Here is a 22,196-nt window from a genome sequence, read left to right on the forward strand (position 1 = left end):
ACTTTCTTTTGAAATAAATATTATGGAGACAGATATGTCCTGAGGCTGTATAACCATTGCTAGATGTGAAATCTGAGGCAGTATTCCTCAGATTAACATACAGCAACAATTACTCAGCAAGAGCACTGTGTGCAGAAAGGGACAGGAACCATCCAAGACTACTGTAGTGCCTGCCTATGTACTTCACTGCAAATAGCAGCTCTTGGGAAAGAATGGAAGGAACTCTGGCTGAGTCTAGAATCCTGGACTAAGGGGACTGACACATAAGACAGAGTGGAAGCTGCTAAAAGAACAAATCACACTCCAACTTCATTTCCATTCAGTGTTTATTAAGAAAAAGAAAACCCACACTGAATGCAACAAGATATAAAGAACCATTCTTTCTTATTCTGCATTCTTTTCCCCCTCTAAAAGGTGACGCAGCTCTGTCTTCATCCAGAACATCACTGGTTACTTCGAGAGAACCTGGGGGAAAACCAAAATTCATCAATGGGGAAAACTGGAAAAAGAGAAAAGGACAAAAAAACCAACCAGAAATATCATACGTTACCATTCTTTGACTTGGCTTAATCTTAGTTAAGATATTTAATGGTCATAATTTTTTAAAACTAGAGTCACAGGTTGCATTATAGCATTTTTTAAAGAATGCTATTATAAATGAATGTATTGCTTCAAAAGGAAGCAAAATGAAAATTCTACATGACAAAATTACTAAACAAGACCCAACGCCAACATTAATTCTTTAATAACTTTCTCTTATTCATGTCCTCTATGTTAAATTTTCAATAACTACATGCACAATGAATTTTATTTCAGATTAATATTTAAGTTGGTCATCCTTTTCAGCCTTAAAATCTTTTAACATTTCTATAGTGGGACAAACTTATTTTTCAACATCTGGACAAGCGGGTGTCCCACTACTGTGTTACTATTACTCATCATACTGACTCTACCTGTCCCTCTTTTAGTTTTAAAATCTTCAAGGGAAAGAAAAGCCTTCCAAAGAGTTCATCGCTGTGACAGACTGACTCATTTTCTGTAACAGGAATGGACTGTGCAGCACAGAGGCAGGCTTCTTGGTGTGAATGTGTTCTTTTTAACAGATAGTCTGCAGAGCACAAAGGCATCTTTGCATCTTTCCTTACTCAAAAGATTTTGTTTTTAATTATGAATATGCATGTGGGTGTGTACGCATGAAGGCCCAAAGTTCAATCTCTGGAGCCAGAGTTACAGGAGATTGTGAGCCACCTGAGTTTGCAAAGAACAGGAAGCACTTTTAACTGTTGAGCCAAGTCCAAGTGCATATAAACAATAAACATACATGTAAACAAGTAAAGGGCGTATAAGCAGTAAGCCTGCATGTAAGCACACCAACGTGGTTTACCTATGGATTATTTTAGCAAGCTTTCTGAAAAGACCCCACTCAGGCTTACACTGGTTAGGTACAGCTCCCATTGCAGGGCATGTGTCTGGTAACTACAGATATTAAAGAATGTATGGTGAACAATGTAAACAACATTTTAAAATAGAAGAAAAAGGGCTGGTGAGATGGTTCAGTGGGTAAGAGCACCCAACTGCTCTTCCGAAGGTCTGGAGTTCAAATCCCAGCAACCACATGGTGGCTCACAACCATCCGTAACAAGATCTGATGCCCTCTTCTGGAGTGTCTAAAGGCAGCTACAGTGTACTTACATATATTAAATAAATAAATCTTTTAAAAAATAAATAAATAAAATAGAAGAAAAACAGTGTTATCTCTGGCTCTATACACTGGGAAATCTCTTCCTAACTTAAATTATCGTGTCCGTTGTGCAAGTGCATCAAAGGCCAACTCTCTCAGAAGCTGCTTCTCTCTTCCCACCATGAGTTCTGGGGATGAAGCCAAAGTTAAGAGAAGTTGCCTAGACTTGCCCAGGACTTAAGAGATGGCTTAAGTGTGTAATAGTACTGGAAGTGCAAACCTGAATAACATAAGCTTGAATCCAATACTACATTTGACAATGTAAAGGTCTATAGTAAAGTATTTGTGGACCAATAACTCAATCTATTACAGAGATTAGTAGGAGCCACTAACAATCACCTATCTCTGGATATTCTATTCCTATGCATGTATATTTGAAAACAATTACTTCCATTAACACCTAGCAAATATTCTTCTGAGAAACATTTCCTGTTTGGGTCAATTGTTTTTACCATTTATCTGTACTGTTCATAGTGTGCATGTCTGCACTCATTGGTAGAGAGCAAAGGATCAGGAATTTGAGGACAGCCTGGGCTTTAAGACACTGATTAAAAACAAGACATAGGGGAAATGCAAATCAAAATGACCATGAGACTCCACTTTACACCAATCAGAACAGCTAAGATCAAAAACTCAAGTGACAGCACATGTTGGCGAGGATGTAGAGAAAGATGACTATTCCTCCAATGCTGGTGGGATTGTAATTGGTACAATCACTCTGGAAATCAATCTTGTGGCTCCTCAGAAAATTAAAAATAGATCTACCTAAAGACCCAGCTATACCACTCCTGTGCATATACTCAAAAGATGCTCCACCATACCACAGGGACTTGTGTTCTACTATGTTCATAGTGATTTATTGGTGATAGCCAGAAGCTAGAAACACAGATGTCCATCCAATGAAGAATGCATACAGAAAATGTGGTTCATTTACATAATGGAATACTATTCATCTATTAAGATCGAGATCATCATGAGTTTTGTAGGCAAGTGGATGGAACTAGAAAATCTGAGTGAGGTAACACAGACCCAAAAGGATGTACTCACTAATGGTATGTACTCACTAATAAGTGGATATTAGCCAAAAAAATGCTATAGAAAATCTAGGATACAATCCACAGAACTCAATAACAGAAGGAACTGGAGACAGAGGGATGGAGCGACCTGGGTAGGAGAGAGTGGGGGGAGGGGGAAACATGATCATGTAAAGAAAGAATGGTAATGCACCAGGTAAGGTCAGACTCAACCTGAAGTAGAAAATGATAGGCATCCAAGTTTTCACATCACCAGGATGCTACAATACAACTTACACAGCAGGCAAATATTCCTTCTGGGTTGGAAATACCTTACCATTCAGTAAAGAGGCAGCCTCCCGAGTCCAGCTTTCATCTCTGCTGCCCCTCGCTCCACTTGGTACGTCACATGCTATCTCTTCTCCTATGTAGGTTTAATGTCAACAGCCATCAGTCTGAAGAATTCCTTTCTCTGCTGCCACCTACCAGTTTATCTCTCTGCTGCAGCAGAAGGGTATATAGAAAAAGCCCTTGCTTACTGTTCAAATTAAACAAAAGCTTTAGCATCATACATTTTCACATGTTAATCAACACTTTCATATCTTGCCCATCCCACCTCAATAACCAACAGAAAAAACCCAATCACAGAAAATCAAGTAACATATGGTCAGTGTTCATGCTAACCTAGGAAAATTAAAAATGGTAAGAAAGGAAGAGGAACGTCTGTCCACTCCGCAGTCATCATCTCAGAGCCACGATCTATTCTGCTGTTTCCTTTCTTACATATTCCTAGGAACTACTGATAATATATGATGGAAAATTTATCTAGGTAGTCTACAACTCCTACAAATTTCCTACAAATTTCAAATTCAGAGATTGTCAAAGAACGCACAATATAAAGTATTTAAAATGATTCTAGAAACTAAGGGTATTAGGTGCTTTACCTGCTTTCAATGTTCTGGACTGCTTATTGCCCAATGGCTCTGAACACATTAAAGCACGAACACATACGCCACCTACATTTAAAATAGGGTAGCATTTGTATGCCCAGATAAACATTGGGTATTTTTTTGCAAAAGAGTTAATATTCAATAAGTCCCTTAAAAGGATGATCATGAATGTATTTGCCTTAAACTATTTACAAACAAGCAAAACTCGGGGTAGGGAAAAAAAAAAAAAGACAAACGTGGTTCTAAGACAGGATGTCTTCTGCCTTTAAAAACCTAATACTCATTTCTATTCCCATTCTTTGCCACTGGAGTCTACATTTGAAATTTATTTGAAATTACACACTGAGCAACTATTCCAAGACTGACTAGCAATAATAATGGCTTGTTTTTCCACCCTCCCAAATAAATGTACAGACTTGCCAACTTAAAACAAGCAACACACTGACAGAAGCACCAAAAGCTGGTCAACAGCAGCACTGCAATGCCATAGCCTCTATGTTCTCGTTCCTTCCCCCATCTCAAGCCCCACCCTTTTGACCTCTGCATATGGGATGAGCCTGAGCAGGAGAAGCTGGTGATGCCAGGACTGCGCCTTTCCCACGGATGCTCCTAGAGGCCTGCTGTGCTTCTGGGAACTGAGGCGCAGGGATGTCTGTCTGACTGAAACCTAAAACAACAACAGTTCACCCCACCCCTCATGTTCCCCAAACCCCAAATTGCAGCCAGGTAAACATACTATATAAGGTCCGCCTAGTAACTTTGAATACAATAAAATCTAAAGCAAGATTCCTTACAAGTCAGCAGTATTTAATGGGGCAGCAGAATGGAGGTTGTTTAAATAAACTCTGCACACCCAATGCTATGCAAACATTGTAATGGTGGCCTTTCTTTCTCATCCAGAGAACAAGAGTCTCCTGAAGGACTCCTCAGAACACTTCATACATCCCTGCAGGAGTGCAGCTGGGATTCCTGGACAAGTACATTTCAGTTCAGTTCAACAGATAGTTATCTTAAGATGCTAGAGGATGTCCCTATCTCATGTGTCAACTGAAGCACAGAACAGGCTAATGATCATTGATTACACACCTCTATTTAGGTGTAGAAAGCACCAAGGGCTAGGGTTTCTTATGAACTAGTGGTTTCTGAATGCTTATACTCTTTGTGTAGAACACAAGATAGCGGATAAAAAGGTGCTGACTAATGTCTCTGAAATCCTCTATTATAGAGATGACTGCCCCAAATGTAAAATACAAGGACTGGCTTTCAGAGTGAAACCCGTAGAAAGGACAGGAAAGGAGGAAACAGCAAGTAGACAGGGACAGATGAAAGGGAAGAGGGGACAGCTAACAGGGACAGACGAAAGGGAAGAGGGGACAGCTAACAGAAGACTATCAGATTGCCCAACTATACCTCCGTTCTGCCTCTAACTTTGTTTTATGACCCTGGCTAACTAATCAGGGTAACCATGCTGTGCTTCAGAAATATTCCTCTACAATGTGCATGCTTTAGAATCTGATCATCCATTCATATTTATATCTCTGTAGGACTAGTGTATCAGGCCACAGCAATTACTTCTGTATACATTAAGTAATGTATACAGAAGTATGCATGACTAAAGAGCTTTCTACTGTGCTTCACAAGTCCCTTGTACCTCACTATGGCCAAATAAACACTACAGAGTATTTTAAAACCATATATTAACCTAAAACCTAATTTACCTTTACACACCTCTAGTTTTCCATACCTGTCAACTCCTAATTGATGTCTTTAAACTGTGAGCTCACTGTGTATTCGGAACACCAAGCCCTGAAAAAGCTTAAGCCAGAGTAGCACAATGGAAGAAACAAACAAACCCACAACAAAACAAAGCCAAAAAGTCACACTCGAAAAAAATTATAGACATATATGCAAGGAATGGAGACTCTAAATGGCTGAACAAAATTCCCACATCCTGAGTTCAGCCCAGCCGACTCAACCTTTACCCCAAAAAGTCTTTATATTACTTGCTACCATATTTATGCATTTGTAAAAACCAAGATACAATAAACTAATGCTTTGCAGATGTTACAGAAAGAAAACATTTTTTAAACTTTTTTTTTAAAGTAAAATGTTAGCCTTCTGATAAAAATTAAGGAGGAAGCAATTACCTGCCAGCAGGCTGGGCTGGGCACGGTCCGAGCACTGCACCGAGCACGCACTGCGCAGCTGCGTTACTGGGGGAGGGGAAGTTTAGAAGGGCACTGACCCAAAGCTCCCAAAACGTCTCACTCATCAGCAGGAAGGGGGAAGAAGGAAAGTATTTTCTCTGAGTATTTTTTGTTTGTTTGTATTTGTATATTTTGGCTCCTGAAAAGGCTGGCAAAGAACAGTAACAGTGCAAAATATTAGAATACTTCTTTAAAAAACAATTTTAAAAATGTAAACATTAAGGAAATTTTAAGAACCAAACTTTTGTTAACATAGAAAAAAATTCCCTAGAGTTAGGCAGCCACCCCAAAAGGCACGGCAAAGTGCACTGGGATAAAGGAAATAAAATACCACAGAAACCCCAAAACAAAATGAAAACATTTCAAATCTAATCTGGAAGACTAGATGATTCCAACAGCAGACTTCTGTCCATCACTAAAACATTCCAAGGCGCCTATATTATATTCAAGTGAAACTTTTTTAAGAAACAAAAGAAAGCAGTGAACCTGGTTATAAATCCTACAATATATTACATTTTTAAAAAAATCCTAGCACAAGAAAAGTAAATTTTAAATAAAAGCCAACAAACAGACAGACAAACAGCGCAGAGGTTACCTGTCTGAGCACCTACATGTTCTTAGGAGGGGATCGTGTCTCACCAGCCAAATAGCCCACACACCTTCTCAAAAACAGCGAACCAGGAGAAAATATAACACCAGACTTGATTTCACAGTGTCTCTAACCCCCCAGCCCCACACTGGGGTTCACTGAGTGAAGAGCATTTGGGTTTCCACGCTTCTTCCTGGGTGAGATGATTGATGGTCAGGGACCTTTTCCAGTGCCTCCAGTGCTTGCCTTAAAGTCTGATCAAGTGCTTGATGAAAGCAAGTCTCTTGCTGGATTTTTCTAACATTCCAAGTAGTTTCTTATTGATAGCATAGAGAAAGATTTCAAAGTTCATTGGAGAAAAGCCAGCAGAAATGAACAAAATATTTAAAAAGTTTACTCAATTAGAAAGTTTAAATGGCATAGTTCATAATGCATGGATTTATGAGCTCAATTCTCATCATAAGTAACAAAACCAAAATCAGAATCATTAAAATACAATTAACAATTACAATTTTAACAGTGTACAAAAAATTTACAGTAATTCAGATTTTTGGCATGATTACACAAATTTGATACATTTGTCACAGTAGTGATGAAGACTATACAAAAGTTATGAATATAAGTCAACTTTCACTTGTTTTGAGTTCTTCCAGAATGATCTGTTCTTATTGTTTACCTTAATTTGAGAGAATTCAAGATGAGCACCCTTCCTACTTACAGTCTGCCTGTGAGTGTGGCACCCAAGGGTGGCTGGTGAGAGCTGCACAACACAGTGGCTGCATGACCAGGAATGAAACTGCTGGGAAAGCATCTTAGAGCAATGCTGACTTTAAAAAACTATAATTTTCCTGCTTCTTTATTATCCCACCATAAAAAGTGAATTTTTCAACAAGTGAAGATGTTCTATTTGTTTTCAAATGCATGAACTTACATACATGTATATCATAATGTATGTGGCAACCAGATGGTCTAAGGATCTGATTACATGGTTATTCATTTATTTGTCTATACCAAATAGCATGCACCCTGCAAAATGTGATCATTCAGCAAAGTACCAAGTACTTTTATTCTGTTAATGAAGCAGAGGTACGTATGACTCCAATAATCCTGTGCAAATCAGAACATGCAGATGCAATTAAAGTACCCTAAAGATAAACTCCTTTTGTGTCTTCTAAGGTGAAATGAGAAGAGTGCAACGACTACAGGTACTATTCTATTTGTCAATAAAACCTTTCAGTCCGTTTTAATACTTAATTCTATGGGGGAAAGCAAGTTTTATTACATTCCTTCTTTAAATGGGAGAACTATACATTTAAGCATGATCAGACCTCTGTTAGAGATGGTTAATGCTGATGTTTTATTATCGCCTTGAAGTCTCCTTGAAGTAGTGTCCAAGAAATTATGTTAAAGTCCATCTGAAGAAAAACAGCACTGGAGAAGCAAGAAAAGCTTGGGGAAAAATTATGTTGACCCCTGAAGCATCTCCACTTCTCAACACATCTTCCAGACTCATCACTAGATTGTTTTGACTTGACTTAAAGGCTCATATTATATGCAGTTTGGGGCTTTTTTCATCGATTCAAAAAAGGAACAGAATGGTCAGTACTGAAGGCTTAGGTGTGGGGCTATATGAGACTCAATACTTAAATAAACCCACCCCCCAAAAAATCCATCCCACCTCCCTCCAGATCTTTTAAGCATAAAGAAAATGCACAGCCATAACATTAAATAAAAGCATGTAGCCTTGAATAAATCATACACCAAGCAGTCTACAAAAACAAACATACATACGTACACACAAAAAAGCTTAAGGAACATCTACTTTCCTGTTGTCTTTAGGGGAGGATCTCTATACTATTGAGGTCTAAGGCAATTCATCAGTAAAAAAAACCTGCTTCCCATCATGCCATTCTCTAGAATCTATTCTGTTTGGTGTAAACAAAGAATAAAACATGTACACTTGCATGCGACATATATACTCCTTTCTAAAATGTGAAAAATGCAAACACAGAAAGTTAGCATTAAGAAATTCACTTGTCTTTTATATCCTTTAAATGAGAAAAAAAAGGAAGGCAGGGAGACTTTTAAATGTGTATGTTTTGAGTGGTGTCTTGTTAACCAAAAGTAGCATTTTGTTTACTTTGGCCATTGTTAAAGATGCAGTCATAGAGCAAGGGTGTTACCAGCATGTATTAAAAATCCAACATTAACAGAGCAGATATCCTTCAAAAAAAGACTAAAACACTAACAAATACAAGTCAATGCACAAACTTTTAACTAGTATAACTTTATCTACATTGAGTAAATGTTACTTTGTATACCAGACATTGCAATACTGTTCATTTCCCTTTCATCATGCAAACATGCCAATTTTGTTATTAAAAATCTTTATTGGATTATAGTCACATTACCCTCCCACCCAAATTAAGGGGAAAAAACAAAGACGAACATGAAAATAAAGAAATTCCAGTCAGAGCCCCTTAAGAGTTCATAAACAACTATGTGCTAAATGCTAGCTGAGAGAAACGGCAGAAATTTCAGATTATTTAAAACACTTCTGTATTTTAAACGGATGTTTTCCTCTTTACAAATCTTGAAACTGAAGTCATGCTACTAAGCACTTGGATCAAAACCATTCTACATAAAAACAAAAGCAAGAGACCATGGGGAGGAAAAAAAAAAACCTTTCACGTTCCTCATGGCCTAAGAGCAGGGTTTTTGTACCTAACTGAAAAGGTTACCACGAGAGCCTGCCATTTCTCTGTGTGTCACCTAGTATTCCTCTGTGAAATCCGTAAATGAATCACTACCGGGGGTCTCATCTATCTTCCTTTCTTCTAACCAATCTTACTGTATCTGTAACTCAACCTGAACATTCTCCATGAACAGCATTGCAAGTTGGTTAAAGGGAAAGGGTGGGGTGTAGGGAGACAGTTTTACAAGGGTTTTGTTGTTTAACTATTTACCAGTGGAGTCACTCCACCAGGAGTTTGATTTCATTGGCTAGCAGCTGGTTCATGTTGAACAGCCCCCCTGGGAGCTTGGTGAGCATCTCTCGCTCGGTGGTGCTTTCAGGGTCGCTATCAACAGAGCTGGAACTCGCGCTCATGTTGTCGACAGCAGCGCTGGCAGGGGGACCAAGCTCCGGCTCACTAGTCTCACTGGCAGTGGACACCACAGAGAGCAGGGACATGCGCCGGGTGAGCCGGCCAGCGGGCAGAAGGGAGGCAGCATAATCTGCTATGATACCAGCTACATCTAGATTACAAGCCTTATCAAAGGCGATGAAACCTACATTTGCATTGGCCTCGCAGACACAGAAGGAGCCGTCATCTTTCATCAACAGGTCAATGCCACACACATCCGTGCCCAGGATATTAGACACTTGGATAGCCAGCTGCTTCCCTTGTTCACTCAGTGAGCACATCATCCCCACGCCACCTGGAAAGGGAAGAGGTAGAGTTTTAGAGGGAAAAGTAATACAGTTCTAATATAAAACTGGTTTTTGTTTTGTCCTATCAAGACTAGATTAATTATTAGACTACTAATTAACAGAGTCTGTAGTACTTACAACCTGCTCAGGTCTAGAGTACAATGCCTGATACAATGGAAACACCAGAGAGTTGTTAAAATGTTATTTTACAATGCAGGAACAACCACTGTAGTTTCCAGTTCATAAATTCAATTGAAATATTCTAACACTGCCAGGAAAGGATGGGGATTCTCAGAGGCTAAAGTAGAAGAGAATGACTGAATATTTCTTGGCTCCTACTAATTTAGCATAGTGCTTGTTTTTAGGAACCCTTAGGAGCAACATACAAAGAGCTCTATTTACCTTAGTTAAACCACTTGAATCCAAAGATATGAAAGGTTATATTAGAAACAAAACAAAACCATAAAAAAAAAACAAAAAACAAACCCTTTGTATAAAAAGTTAGACCATCTGGCTTTATATAACAGGCCAATCGTGTCTAGAGTGCAATCCCAGTGGATCTGGAATTTGAGGTTACCCTGGTCAAGAATACATTCCAGGCCAGCAGTATGACTGCCTTAAAATAATTAATTTAATACACACATAATAGACAAAGTGGATTGGAGCGAAAGCTCAGCAGTTACAAGCACAGAAGAAATGAAGAGTTTGGGAGAGTGGAGTGTGCTAAAAAGACAGTCAGGAGCGAGCTCAACAACAACCTAGGTTACAGTGAACTCAAGGCCAGCTTCTCAGAACACAACAGAGCTAAACAAAAACAAAACCCCAAAACCTTAAAATCATGAAACAAAGTAGGAAATCTGGGAAATTGTACATAAGTATATAAGCCATAGAATGAGAAGAGGGCACTGGAGAGATGGCTGGGGGTTGGCAGCACTAGTTGCTCTTATAAAGGACCTGGATTCAATTCCCAGCACCCACATCATGGTAGCTTATTACTTATAACTGCATTTCAAGGGAACCCAGTGCCCTTTTCGGGACTCATTATTTGTGTGTGTGTGTGTGTGTGTGTGTGTGTGTGTGTGTGTGTGTGTGTGTGTGTAAACAAAAAGAAGAAAATTTCTAGAAATTTTCTGTCTCCTGAGAGGCCCTGCCAGAGCTTGACATATACAGAGGCAGATGTTCACAGTCAAATCATTGGATTGATTACAGTGTATCCAATGGAGGAGTTAGAGAAAGGACTGAAGGAGCTGAAAGGGTTTGCAAGCCCATAGGAAGAACAACAATATCAACCAACCAGAGCTCCTAGGGTCTAAATCACCAACCAAGGAGTAAGTACACATGGAGGGACCCATAGCTCCAGTTGTACATATAGCAGAGGATGCCATCAGTGGTAGAAGAGGCCTTTGATCCCATGAAGGCTCTATGCCCCAGTGTAGGGGAATTCGAGGGCAGGGAGACAGGAGTAGGTGGTTGGGTGGGGGCACACCCTCATAGAGCAGGAGGAGGGGGGATGGAATGGGGGAATTCTGGAGGGAAAATTGGGAAAGTGGATAACATTTGAAATGTAAATAAATAAAATATCCAACTAGGGGCTGGTGAGATTGCTCAGTGGTTAAGAGCACCTGACTGTTCTTCCAAAGGTCCCGAGTTCAAATCCCAGCAACCACATGGTGGCTCATAACCATCTGTAACAAGATCTGATGCCCTCTTCTGGAGTGTCTGAAGACAGCTACAGTGTACTTACATATAATAAATAAATAAATAAATAAATAAATAAATAAATAAATAAATAAAATATCCAACTAAAAAGTTAAAAGCACCTGTTGTTTTTAGGGTGACAAAAGGACCAGTGGAAGAGAGGCAAGGAAAGCAAGAGTGGCTGGGCATGAATACTATGCTGAACATACAGTGTATAGACGCATGAAGAACAAATGGAAAGTTTAAGTTAGCACAAAACAGAGTAAATTCATGACCAGTGAAACCTAACTCACTAGCAATGATGCTAGATTTCTAAGTATCATGTGGAAAGCACACTCAATTATATACCAACAGGAAGACGCTGCAGTGTCTTTACCCAGGGAGCAGTTGCTTTGCATCCTTCCATCTGTGGAACAACGTAGCATGGTGCCAACTACACGGCCTCCCACAACAATGACTCGTACATCCCTTCCATGAGACTCTTTAATGTATTTCTGGAACAAATATGGAGCTTCATGCCGAATAAGATGGCTTAGATCTGCTAAATGGTGTTTATCTCGTGCCAAGAAAACAGCTTTGCCTAAGATTTTAAAAGAATAAAAAATATACAATACATGCAAGTCATGAAACTGGGTCCCAATATACTCCTTCAGAACCAAATATACTTGTATGTTTTTATAGTATTCTTTGACTAAACTGATTTAGTTATGATCACTGAGATAATAGAGTTAAACTTAATGATCTCCTATAATTTTCCCCAAACAAACTTATGGTTAATCATTTACCTTAAGTTTATAATGTAGAGGACCTGCACTGTATTCTCCAAAGGTTAGCCAATTTAGCTCATTCTTTAGGAAAGCCCATTCCCCTGACTTATTTAACTATTACATATTAACAATCTATTACAACACAGCAACATAGCAATATCATAGATAAGTTGTTTCTGAATGTCTAGTCTGGCCCATTGCTTTGTTTCTTTATGCCAGCAGAAGTAGCTCTTTTTAACATGTGGCTATAATTCTTCCCTGGGGGAACTAACTAACTGATTCTATATTCCTTTTTGCTGACTCCTAACACTAAGTCACAGACAGCTTTTTTCTTTATTGAGCACTCAGCATAGGAGGTCCCAGGTTCTTAGCTATCATATTAGAGAAGCCAGATAAAAAACAAACTCCATGGCTTTAACTGAATATTGAACCATGAGTCCCAGTCAAGGTATGTGTCATATCCATGCATTTACTATACTTTCTGCTTAAACCTCAACAGTACCTCCCACAGCAACAAATAGACTAGAAATAGACTGCTGTCCCAAGACCAAAGCCTAGTCTAGGGAAATACTCAAGAGTAATACTCAGTGCAACAAGTACAGCAGCAGCGGATGGATCCAATTCTGATACGGAAAGAATGCCTAACAGTTGAGGTAGGCAGAATGGCAATGTGGCATATATAAAAAGCTGGCACTTTTGGCACAAACGTTAGATCTTTGACCAACCTACCATCACAGTGCAAGTTTCTGAGAAAAAGAAACTTCAAAAAGAATGTTAATATACTGATAAATATTGGGAGATGACAACCCAGAGAAAAGACCTAGTAAAATATCATTCTCAAAAGAATGACTCAAGAAAAATGTATTGCTAATAAAGTAGCTCTGAGGCAGACAATAAAAAACCTACTCCAAATATGGATGTTTGGGTCGAGCATTTATCAAAGTGATGGAAAAATGACTAATACAGAACACTGGTTTTATACACATTGCTGAGACTGCTCTTCATGATGTATGTGGTAAAAGAGCCCTCTTGACTTGGAAACATAAGAAGATGTATGTTTATTAAGCTAGCTCTAGAGATACCACATCAGGTTTCTGGTGGCAATGAAGACTACTGGGAACTGGAATAGAGGCCACAGATGTGACATTTCTCCACATCCTGAGCCCTTATGTGATTTTTGCATTTAAAGGTCACTGAATAGTTAGTATGATACAGAAAACTTCTACAAAGCCAGCATTTAGGATGCAGAATCAATTCTGCTCTAGACATTCATTCAAATTTTCCAACTAGACAACCTGAGGGGTTGCGTTGATTCAATTATTTACTGCTGAAGAGTATTATTAATTTGGGACTTATTTATGCATGCTAACACCGCTACTATAACCTCTAAACAGAAGCAGCATCTTGCCAAATAGAAGTTTGGAGCAATTTCAACTAAATACCATATCCACAAGTTTTACCAACCTCTATGACCCCTTGTGTTCTTCACTACCATTGGGAACTCCAGCACTTCTGCTTCATCAATCATCTTAGCAAAGTTTTCATGGCCACCTGGTTTGAGGGAAAAAATTAATTGGCTAATAGCAAAAAAAAAAAAAAAAAAAAGGGACCAATTTTAAGCACAACACAAGGAAAGTAGGGACTGATGGCTAATTTGTATGTATAACTATCTGTTGAACCTTTGGAGGAGAGAGATGGCTCAATAGTTAGTATGATACAGAAAACTTCTACAAAGCCAACATTTAGGATGCAGAATCAATTCTGCCCTAGACATTCATTCAAGTTTTCCAACTAGACAACCTGAGGGGTTGTGTTGTTTTCCTCTAGTGGCTGCATAGTTTCAGATCTTATACTGATATTTTAATCACTTCTGAAGTTATTTTTCTGCAGGGTGAGAACAGGGATTTCGTTTCCTCTGCTTGTGGCTATCCAGCTTTCCCGGCCTGCAAACGTCTCTTCTCCAATGCATGCTCGTGGACATTCTTCCTGCTGATAAGTGAGCCCCTATGTTTTTGTCTCAGGGCTTCACTGGGTTGTATTATGTGTGTAGCACTAAGGATTTAACACAGCTTCACATATGCTAAGCAAGCATTCTTACCAGGCTGTATCTGCAACCATCTATTATTTACTGTAGACAAAGTTTCACTAGTTGCCAAAGCTGGCCTAGAACTCACTCACAGTCCAAGCTGTGCTTAACATGTGATTTCCCTGCCTCTATCTACTTCCTGAGTAGCTGAGATTACTGGCCTGTACAACTTGAAAGTTCCTTCACCATTAACTGTCTAGTGAGCAGTTTTCTCCTTCCCAAACTAAAATGCCAAGAGCATTAGGAAAGCAGCCTAGGAAATTAGGAAAATTAGTGGTTCACACTAATTTTGTATTTTTGTGTAAATACTAAAAGCAGTAACTGTATGGACACATGCATATGGGGTTCCGTTCTTCATAGTAAGACAAGGAATTCATTTTAAAACCTTATTAAATCACCAAGCATTCTACTGAGCATTGTTTGAAGAAATGCTTTTGAAGAAAATTAGAGTGTATTTAATCTCAGTCAATCTCAGTTCAAGGCCAGTCTGGTTAACAGAGGCCAGGGCTACACAGAAAAACCCTGCCTCAAAAAAAAAAAAAAAAAAAAAGAAAAAGAAAAGAAAACGATACTTCTGTAGAAAGCTGGGTGACATGGCACCATCTAACAACTGTCAAACCAGAGGAACAGAGGCTGGAAGGCTTGAGGGAAGCCTGGCTCCAGAGCAGGCTCAAGGCCATCAGCCTCACACAAACACAACAATCAACATGGTGATATCTATAGCAGTGCCACTCAAATGTGCCTCTGATGTCTGCTGTGGACGGTGATCAAGTACAAACACCAATTAGAAGCTTTTTCAGGCGTATTAGGGCTGTGGTATTTATATTTCACTTTAGTGATAAAGCACATCAATTTGACAGAGTTTAAGTGGTGCTTTAAAGCATACTGCCCATCATCAATAAGGTCATCTTCTTAAATAGTATAAAAATATTAAGCTATGAAAAACCCAAGGCCTATGGGGTATATCTGACCTACTGCTTGATTTTACAATAAAGTTTTATTTGAACACAGAAGTACTCATTTGTTTAAGCACTGTAGCTAGCAGCTTTCACTAGTAGTGAAAGTACTAGTAGTGTCCCTACAAAGAACTTCTGGTCTGTAAAACTAAAGATGCTTACTAACTGGACTTTATAGAAAACTTGTGCTAAACCTTTTAAACCTCATGTCACAAAGCTAACCTTAAAATGTGATTAAGAGCAGGAGAGATGGTTCACTGGTTAAGGACATTGATTTAATTCCCAGATCCCACATGATAGGCTCAAATTCAGCTCTAGGAAACCCAAAATGACCTCTCTGGCTTCTGAGGGCACTGAATGCATGTAGTGCAAATGCATACATGGAGGCATTCCCTCATAAGAAAAATAAACACAATGAAACTTCTTGCCTAGGATGTTTCTGTGGCTTGCTTACAATCTAGGCTGGCCTAGAACTAAAATCTTCCTGCCTTTACCTCTTTACCACAACCATCTTGAAAGTTACTTCTATAGGATAAGCTCTTTCTGGTCCAATCATTTGTCTATTAGTTAAATATGGGATACTAAACTCTTTTTTATGTGTTTCTGTGTGTATGTGTGACACATGCACTAGTCCATGTGTATATCCTAGAAGGATGCTAGGGGGGTTGGAGAGATGGCTCAGGGGTTAAAAACACTGGCTGCTCTTCCAGAGGTCCTGAGTTCAATTCCCAGCAACCATACCATAGCTCACCATACATAGCTGACTATACTGGGATCTGATGCCCTCTTCTGGCAAGCAGGTCTACGCGCAGATAGAGCACTCATAACCATAAAAGTGTGTCAACAACAACAAAAAAAGAGATTAAAAAAAAAAAAAAAAAAGTGTGCCAAGGTGTCTTATTCTATCACTAGAAAGTGCCTTATTCCCTGAGACAGTGTCTCATTGAACCTGGGGCTAGGCTGGTAGCCAGTGATCTCCTGTCCACCCTGCACAGCATTGAGGCTACAGGATACATGAACACATCCATCTTTCACAGAAGTGCAGGCTATGAGAACTCAGGTTCTCACTAATAAAGTAAGCACTCTTACCTACAGAGCCATCTCTTCAGGCCCCCAAAAGATACATTCTTCATATCTGTGAACTTACCGTAAGAAAAAGTATCTGGAAGAGGCACACCATGGCCAGCTAACTCTTGGAATGTCCAGAATTTATTAACACAGTTGAGGATGGCTTGAGGTCGGTTCATCAATCGGCACCCCATCTTCTCTAGGTGGCGCAAAACAGTAATATCACTATCACTCTGCACCCATGGGGTTGGAACTCTCACTACCACCACCTGTGGGTAGGCAGAGATTAGCTCTCCATTGATCCGAAGACCTGAAACAGAATAGTGAAGGAGTGTTAACAAGAGGTCATGGTGGCTCAATCCGTAATCCACTAATGAGACTGCTGGGTCTCAGTACAAGGCCAGGACTTTTTCTTTGCAAGTTCTTTACTATTTAAAAAGTGACAATATAGTCTATGTAATTCCAACACAAATCTCAATCTCATTCACAGAAAGAAAAAACTAGCCTCAAATTCTTATGAAACCACAAAGATCCCACACAACCAAAACAAACAAACCAACCAACCACAATGCTGGAGTTATTACCATTCTAGATCATGGTAATATGAGTATGATACTAGCAAAAAATAAATAAATGGAGCTGGGAAAACTGCAAGTGCACATACAGAAGAATGAAATTAGACTCCATCTAACACCTCACACAAAAACTAAGTCTAAATGGATCAAAGACCTAAGACTGAACCCTGAACCGCTAGAATACATAGTATCCAGAGCAATACGGGGTTGTTTAGGAAAGGACTATCTAAACAATGCTCCATTTGCCCAAGAATTAAGACCAAGACCTGACAAGTAGGATGTCACAACTAAAGAAACAATCAACTTAAAGGAAGGGGGGATGTGCTGGAGAGATGTCTCAGAGGTTAAGAANACTGACTGCTCTTCCAGAGATCCTGAGTTCAACTCCCAGCAACTACATGGTGGCTCACAACCATGTGTAATGGGATCCAATGCCCTTTTCAGGTGTGTCTGAAGACAGTGACAGTGTATTCACATACATAAAATAAATTCTTAAACAAAAAGAGACTGTCAGCTGTGGACCACTGCACCCTGGTCACAGTTGAAAGCAGTCAGCGTAATTACTTAAAAGGAAAAAGAAAGAAAAAAAAAAAATGAAGAACCCCAAAGAATCTTGAGCTATACATTTCTGACAAAGAAGTAATAATTAGAATATAAAAACAGAACAATGGGAAACAAAACAAAAAACCAAGTAACCCATCTGAAAAATGGGCCTGGGAACACTGAACTTGGTTATGGAAGCACGTGGAATCAGTACTCAGGAGGGAGAGGCAGAAGAAACGTGTGAGTTTGAAGCCAGTCTGGTCTACATAGCAGTTTCCAGGACAGCACAAATAGAATAGCAAAAACAAAATAAATGTTTATTGTCCCAAATCAAAAGTTTGTGATTCTTACTGGGCGCGGTGGCCCACTTTTAATCCCAGCACTTGGGAGGCAGAGGCAGGTGGATTTCTGAGTTCAAGACCAGCCTGGTCTACAGAGTGAGTTCCAGGACAGCCAGGGCTACACAGAGAAACCCTGTCTCAAAAAAAACAAACAAACAAAAAACAAACAAACAAACAAAAAACCCTAAAGAACAAAAATCGAAAAAAACAAACAAAAAATGCTAACCATAAATCTGCCCTCTGACCCACTCCACTCTCCTGACACCAGCTCAGCTATATCCCTTGGCTCTAACAGTCAGAGAACAGAAACAGCCTGATGTCCCTCAAGAAACAAGTAGGCAGATGTGGTGCATATACATTGTGGAGTGCTGCTGGGCTACAAACACACAAAAATGAAAGCATGGACTCTGTGAGCAAATGGATAGAATTAGAAGATATACTGAGAAAACACTGTATGTTCTCATAAGGGTCCTAGCCCTGCATCTTACTCTAGGAAATGTAACTACAAAAACCAGAAGTAAAAAGGAACCTCTGCCAAGGTGGAGGGTGAGGTAGGGTAGCAATAAAGTAGGGGATAGCAAAGTAGAGGTGACTGGGTGGGGGATCAGGAAAGAGCAGGGTGGGACTCTAATTAGGAATGCCTAGAGGAGGAGGCAGCAGGAGAGAGGAAGGTAAGAGGAAGGATGTCTGACAGGACCATAAGGACTCACACTATTAACTGCCTACTTAAGAAAAACCTACAGACCTGACTGGCAGCTGAGATGATCAGCCTGCCGGCTCTTCCACAATGGTATCACCAGGACAAGCACAAGTCTGGCTAGCCCAACCAATGCTACCACTGGCCGGAGGTAGGGTCAGCTCAGCTCACCCATACCACACTTCTCTGTGTTGCCCAGTCAAGGTATGGGAACCACGCTCCCAAGTGCTGGAGCTGGCAAGGGGCTGGGCCAGCTCTCCTGCTTGAACCCTCAGGACTGGCTCACCCATGCCTTCACCATTATCATGATGGAAAACATGGCAGCCTACAGGCAGATGTGGTGCTGGTCTCTAGTCTTCGTTGAGAGAGGCACAGCAGAGAACTGCTGGCATTGCAACTGGCCCTGGTGGCTCCCGCTGACTCATGCCTGGACTGATAGTATCCTGACACTATTGAACTGGACTGCTGGTATCCTGGCAACAAAGACTGGAATCGCCCCAAAGAACTTCTAAACAGAGCCACATCCCCTTTACCATTTTTTCTCTCTCCCCTACCCTTGGACAATGGTCCTATTTACCATTTTTTTTCTCCCCTACCTTTGGACAGTGGGCTAGAAGCAGGGCAGCTGATTTGAGAACCCTTATTAAAGTAAGTTTTTAAAAATCTAAGCCTACAACCCAGTTACAATTCCCAGCACCCACTCATTTAAGGAGAAGTGATCTACATTTTTCAAAGGAATCTTCCCTATCTTAAGTATTTTAGTTACAAAGGGGAAAATTATTTTTAAAAGTTAAGCAAACAGAAACCAGCTTAAGATCACAGCTGGTGGTGATAATGATACCCCGCCTCACGTGCTGTAGGGCGAGGGCATCTGAGTTTATATATCATCCACCCCTGGAGAAATGGCTAAACAGCAAGCAGCACTGGCTGCTCTTTCTAGGACCTGGGTTCAAGTCTCAATATACACATAGTGGCTTACAACCATCTAAAAGTCCAGTCCCGGGGGAGCCAACACTCTTCTGGTCTATGCAGACACTTGGTGTATGTGGTATGCAGGCATGCATGCAGGCAAAACACCCATATACACCATATACATACACCAAAATATTTTTATTTTTAGTTCAGTGGACTAGAACACTTATTGCTCTTATAGAGGACCAGGGTTAAATTCCCAGCACCCATATGGTGGTTTACAACATGGCTTCCAACACCCTCTTCTGACCTCTTTTTGCCCCAAGCACATACATGCACACACATACACTCATACATACATACACACTTGCAGGTGCTTATACATTTTTACAAATTATTCAGACTAGCATGTCAAAATTACTATTCTGTGTAAGTTAACTCAAGAGGGGGCTGAGCAGTTATGTGGCTGCTCTTCCAGAGAAGCTGTGTTTGATTCCCAACACTCATGTGGCAGTTCTGTCTGCAACTCCAGTTCCTAAGAATGGAACACCTTCTGGCCTCTTCAGGAACCGGGCATGAAAGTAGTACACACATGCAGGTAAAGTAGCCATGCACAAATAAAACAGAAAAAGAAATCCAGGCATTGTGTGGCATACCTATAAATCCCAGCACTTGTGAATCAGGAGCAGGGACCTTGAGCCAGCATAGTCTACAAAGTAAGATCCAGCCAGAGCTACACAGAGAGACTCAAATACACAAATAGCCATACTGAAAACAAAGGGCCAGATATGTTGGAATACCCCTGTAAACCTAGCACTTAGGAGGTAGAGGGGAGGATCATCAAAAGACTCAAGGCTAGCTTCAGTTAGTTGCATAATGAATTTGGAAGCAACCCTGCTAACACCAGACCCAGCCTCAAAAACATAAAGCAGATTCATGGATTCTTTCCTATCTTACCTGTGCCCTATAGCCCCCTTCTGAGTAGAGGCACTGTCTCCTACAAACTTTGCAACACAATAACTGTCCCTAGGAACTGAAAGTAATACAGATCTTACTTGCAATGTTCTGATCTATCAGGGTACTGCAAAAGAACTGATTCCTGTTTTACCTAAGGTTCCCAGGTAGGAAAGATAAAGGCACTGCTTTTGAAAGCTACCTGAAAGGTAACTGAAGCAAGTTATTACAGGAACACAGCAACAACCTTGGCCCTGTGGCTAAGATGCAATGAATAGCTGGGAAATGGAGACAGCCAAAAACAGAAAGGAAGTCAAAATACACACAAACCCAAGTAAAACATACTCAGAAAAGACCCAAGTTCTCAAGAACTCTCCTTAAGCCAATGTAAAGGACTTAAATATGTATTTCTCCAAAATACCATTCTCCCTTGAAAGGATACTCAACTTTGATCAGTTACCACTGTATCCAGTTAGATTTACTTAGAGAGTGACTACTTGCTGATCTTGCTAACTGAAATGATATTCAACACCAATAATCAAAGTCATAATGAGCCAGTATTTCATATCCATTAGAATAGCCATTATCAAGTAAGTTAGACTGGGCATGTAATCAGTGGTATGCATTTTTATAGAAGCACAAAGCCCTAAGTTCACTTCCAGAACCACAAAAATAAATATGGAAACAGATAAGTTGACATAGATATACAATACTGGAACCCTGTGCGCCGATGATATGAATCCAAGTAGAAAAAAATGTAGAGTAAAACAGTAAATTGGCTTTTAGAAGGAAAGTCTGATGTGTGTATATTAGGAGATGGCTCTCTGCTGAAATCATGCAGCTAGCCAGGCTGTCACTCACACTGTGATCACAGCACTACCTGAGAGCCAATTTCACAGCCAGCCTGCACTGAGTTCCAGACCAGCTTGGCTTACACTGAGACCCTTCACCACCACCACAAAACCATGCTGCATGGGACAAACAAGACACAAAGGTAAAGATACCGTCAGTAACTGCCAACTTGACACAACCCAGTGTCACCTGGCAAGCGAGTTCAATGGGGGGCTGTCTGTGAGCATGTCTGTGGAGAACTGTCTGAATTACCTTAACCAGGGTGTGAAGACTCAGCTCACTAAGGGCAACACCATTCTCTAAGCAGAATTCCTGAGCACAGAAACCAAGCTGAGCACATGCAAACGAACAGTCACGCATTTACTCTACTGGTGACTAGCAATCTGAAGCTCCTCCCTTGACTTATCTACAATGCCAGACTCAACAGTAGGCTGAAATAAACCCATTTCTCACCTAAGTTGTAGGTTGGGTTTGCTGGGCTGTTTGATTACTCCAATAGAAAAGTAAACAATAGTTTGAAGAAAGTAAACAAGCAGACACAGGGTCAGATGTTAAATCACTACTAAGCTGGGTACAGTGGCTCAGGCCTCTGATCCCGGCACGAGTCCAAGACAGCCTAGGCTACAGTGACTGATAGCATAAGACCTTCTATGGGAAAAGCAGATAGGATACAAGAACAAACAGAAACAGACAAAAACGGTACATTCAAAACCACTGATAAAAAAGGGCCTCTGGGAGAAACTTCACTACAGTGGACTTAACTAGAAAATTAATTTCAGAACTTAATTAGCATGACAATCGTCTAAAAATGAAA

The 22,196-nt window shown here is 40.1% G+C and overlaps 1 protein-coding gene across 1 annotated transcript in view; it reads right to left on the reverse strand.

Annotated features, from left to right (window-relative positions):
• Nucleotides 1-352: 352 nt before the first annotated feature.
• Nucleotides 353-22,196, reverse strand: part of Rimklb (ribosomal modification protein rimK like family member B) — a 39,041-nt gene continuing 17,197 nt past the window's right edge. The window contains exons 3-8 of the mRNA XM_021190556.2: nucleotides 16,588-16,818; nucleotides 13,863-13,949; nucleotides 12,008-12,211; nucleotides 5,852-9,941; nucleotides 3,092-3,255; nucleotides 353-465 (exon numbers count right to left, since the gene is read on the reverse strand). Coding sequence (XP_021046215.1) covers nucleotides 9,475-9,941; nucleotides 12,008-12,211; nucleotides 13,863-13,949; nucleotides 16,588-16,818 — 989 coding nt within the window. The 3' untranslated portion in view covers nucleotides 353-465; nucleotides 3,092-3,255; nucleotides 5,852-9,474. The remainder of the gene's footprint in view (nucleotides 466-3,091; nucleotides 3,256-5,851; nucleotides 9,942-12,007; nucleotides 12,212-13,862; nucleotides 13,950-16,587; nucleotides 16,819-22,196) is intronic.

The sequence above is a fragment of the Mus pahari genome, chromosome 2, assembly GCF_900095145.1.
Source record: "Mus pahari chromosome 2, PAHARI_EIJ_v1.1, whole genome shotgun sequence".
Taxonomy (NCBI): Eukaryota; Metazoa; Chordata; class Mammalia; order Rodentia; family Muridae; genus Mus; species Mus pahari.